At 48.4% G+C, this 3,016-nt stretch overlaps 1 protein-coding gene across 1 annotated transcript; it reads right to left on the minus strand.

Moving 5' to 3' along the window:
- Positions 1-1,037: 1,037 nt before the first annotated feature.
- si:dkey-6n21.13 (P2Y purinoceptor 3) lies at positions 1,038-2,531 on the minus strand. The gene has a single exon (XM_057856074.1). The coding sequence runs from the start codon at positions 2,481-2,483 to the stop codon at positions 1,386-1,388; it is 1,098 nt and encodes a 365-aa protein (XP_057712057.1). The 5' UTR covers positions 2,484-2,531; the 3' UTR covers positions 1,038-1,385.
- Between the last annotated feature and the right edge of the window lie 485 nt (positions 2,532-3,016).

Below are 3,016 nucleotides of genomic sequence, written 5' to 3' on the forward strand. Positions count from 1 at the left end.
CGTCAATGTCATAGCATGGCTCGGATGCCAGTTGAATGTCAGTGTGCTGTAATGGTAAGTGGATGGTCACAAATCAGAGCCACACTTGTTTTTCGACCATTTAAAATGAATGCAAATTTTGGGTGTGCATGGCCTGCAAACAAATGCCATATAACCAAAAAAAGCCACATGGCAAAATCAATTTTGCCACATGGACAGAAAAATGCCACATGGCAAAATACATTTGGCCACATGGCTAAAAAAATGCCACATGGCAAATTCAATTTTGCCACATCGACAGAAAAATGCCACATGGCAAAATACATTTTGCCACATGGCAAAAAAAATGCCACATGGCTAAAAAATGCCACATGGAAAAATCAATTTTGCCAAATGGACAAAAACGCCACACGGCAAAATTCATTTTGCCACATGGCAAATTTGCCACATGGCAAAATCAATTTTGCCACAAGGCAAAAATAAAAATGCCACGGGACAAGGCAAAAAAAAAAAATCCACATGGCAAAATCAATTTTACCACATGGACAAAAATGCCACATGGCTAAAAAAAATGCCAAATGACAAAATCAATTTTGCCATTTGGAAAAAAAATGCAACTTAGCAGAGAAAAAAATGCCACATGGCAAAATCCATTTTGCCAAATGGCAAAAAAAAAATTCACATGGGCAACAAAATGCAACATGGCTGACAATATGCCACATGGAAAAATCAATTTTGCCACATGGCAAAATCCATTTTGCCAAATGGCAAAAAAAAAATCACATGGGCAAAAAAATGCAACATGGCTGACAATATGCCACATGAAAAAATCAATTTTTCCACATGGCAAAATCAATTTTTCCACATGGCAAAATTGCCACATGGCAAAATCAATTTTTCCACATGGCAAAATTGCCACATAGCAAAATAAATTTTGCCACAAGGCAAAAAAAATGCCACATGGCAAAGTACATTTGTCCACATGGCGAAGAAAAAATGCCACATGGCAAAATACATTTTGTCACATGGCAAATCCCACTTTTGGTTCTCGCTGTCTCTCCAAAAATCATCAGATTCAGACCAGAACACTATGACCCGTTACCTGTCCAAAGAGCACGAGTGCCCTCTAGTGGAGAAAAAACATTGTTACCTCTGATTGTTTAGTCATGTTTATTGTTGCGACGTCTCATTGGTGGAACTGAGACAGCCACTGTCTGGCAAAAATAAGGTCAATATGTAGTGTAAAGAGGAAAAATTTAACGGACCAAGTGTATCCCAAAGTAGCGGAGTAAGAGTAGTATTTCTTTTTCACAACTCTACTTGTGAAAAGTTCCTAGCCCCAAAGGAGCTAGGAACAACCCCCCAAAAAGTTTTTTTTTTTGGATGGATTTGTCAATGAAGTATGGTTAGGTCAATAAGGGACTTTTGCCATGGCGGTGGACGTGGTCTTCTCCTTTTTCCATCATCCTCAAAGGCAGCAGAGGGCCAGCGGCGGCAGTGGCGGCCGGCGGTGGGCAGCATCCCCCCTTGTCCTTGGTGAGGAAGTAGAGGAGGGCGTTGAGCCACGCGTTGAAGGACGCCAAAGGCCGCGTGATTTTGTAGCACATGGACACGGTGGTGACGGTCTGGCACGGGACGCCTTTGCTCAGCTTGAGGAGCAAGAAGACGGTCCTGGTCACGTGGAAGGGGAAGAAGCAGAGCGCGAAGAGCAGCGTGATGGTGACGATGGTCCGGATGGACTTGCGCCTGCGGCCGGCGTAAGGCGAGTCGGCGCCGGGGAAGACGGCCGCCTCCTCTCGTCTGCGATGGGAAGGCAAAGTCTTGAAGATGGTCCGCACCACATGCGAGTAGCACCAAGCGATGACGGAGAACGGGACGAAGAAGCCCAGCAGGTGCAGGACCACGCCGTACGGCACGTAGTCGGAGAACTCTCGGTCGATGGCGTCGTCCCAGCAGTTGTACGCTCCGCCGTTGACCGCGCGGGCCGTGCGGGCGAAGCGGAAGATGGGGCAGGTGAGCGCGAAGACCACCGCCCACACCAGGACGCAAGCGCACTTGACGGCTTTCTTGGTCTCCAGGGCGATGACCCGCATGGGGTGGCAGATGCCCAGGTAGCGGTGCACCGAGATGCACGTGAGGAAGAAGATGGAACCGTACAAGTTGAAGTAGAAGAGAAAGCGCACCAGGCGACACATGAAGTCGCCGAAGACCCAGCGGTCGCGCATGACGTAGCTGGCCACCAGGAAGGGTAGTGAGAGGCCGTACATGAAGTCGGTGGAGGCCAGGTTGACCATGTAGATCAGCGAGGCGTTCCAGCGCTTGGTGCGCCGGAAGGAGCGGTACAGGACCACCGCGTTGAGGGACAGGCTGAAGACGAAGGTGAAGGAGTAGCAGATGGGTAGGAAGATGTACTTGTACGACTCGTCGATGCTGCAGAAGGCCACCGGGGCGCCGCCCGGGTGGCTGTCGTTGCCCAGGGGCGGAACTTCCGGCGAGGGCGTCATGGCGAAGGCGGGTGCCGCTTTGGAACCGTCCTCATCGAGCGCGTGGTTAGCGCTTAGCGTCCGGCCTGCCAAAATCGTGCAATTCTCTCAGTGACGTCATCATCACGTTTCAGCGCCATTGAGGGTGATGGACGGCCGATCGGTTTGGTCCTATCACCGTCAAAGGCACCCTATCAGTTAATCATGGCGACAAATAAACACAAAAACAGCTATTTTCATCCTTCTGCTTATTGGACGTCTATGGAGGTCAGTGGCAGCCAATGAGTTCATTTTAGCAGGGGTTAATTTGTGCCGGATCCTGCAGGAACAAGATCCGGTACCTCTTGATTTTGGGCCTCCCTGTGTTCCGGCACTTATTTGGGCAGATCCGGCACCTCTCGTGTATAGAAAATAATAATAATATAAAAACCCATTTTTAAAAATCATGTTTGTTGATTCTCTTGATGCCAATGTATGGACGTCCAAATTTCCCATTCATTTTCAATGGCTTTGCCTTTGTTTAATACCATTGACGGCCATGTTTGTCGATTCTA

The sequence above is a fragment of the Corythoichthys intestinalis genome, chromosome 13 (genome assembly GCF_030265065.1).
Source record: "Corythoichthys intestinalis isolate RoL2023-P3 chromosome 13, ASM3026506v1, whole genome shotgun sequence".
NCBI lineage: Eukaryota > Metazoa > Chordata > Actinopteri > Syngnathiformes > Syngnathidae > Corythoichthys > Corythoichthys intestinalis.

Coding starts and splice junctions, on each gene's coding strand:
- si:dkey-6n21.13 (XM_057856074.1), bottom strand. CDS start 2,483: ATGACGCCCTCGCCGGAAGTTCCGCCCCTGGGCAACGACAGCCACCCG.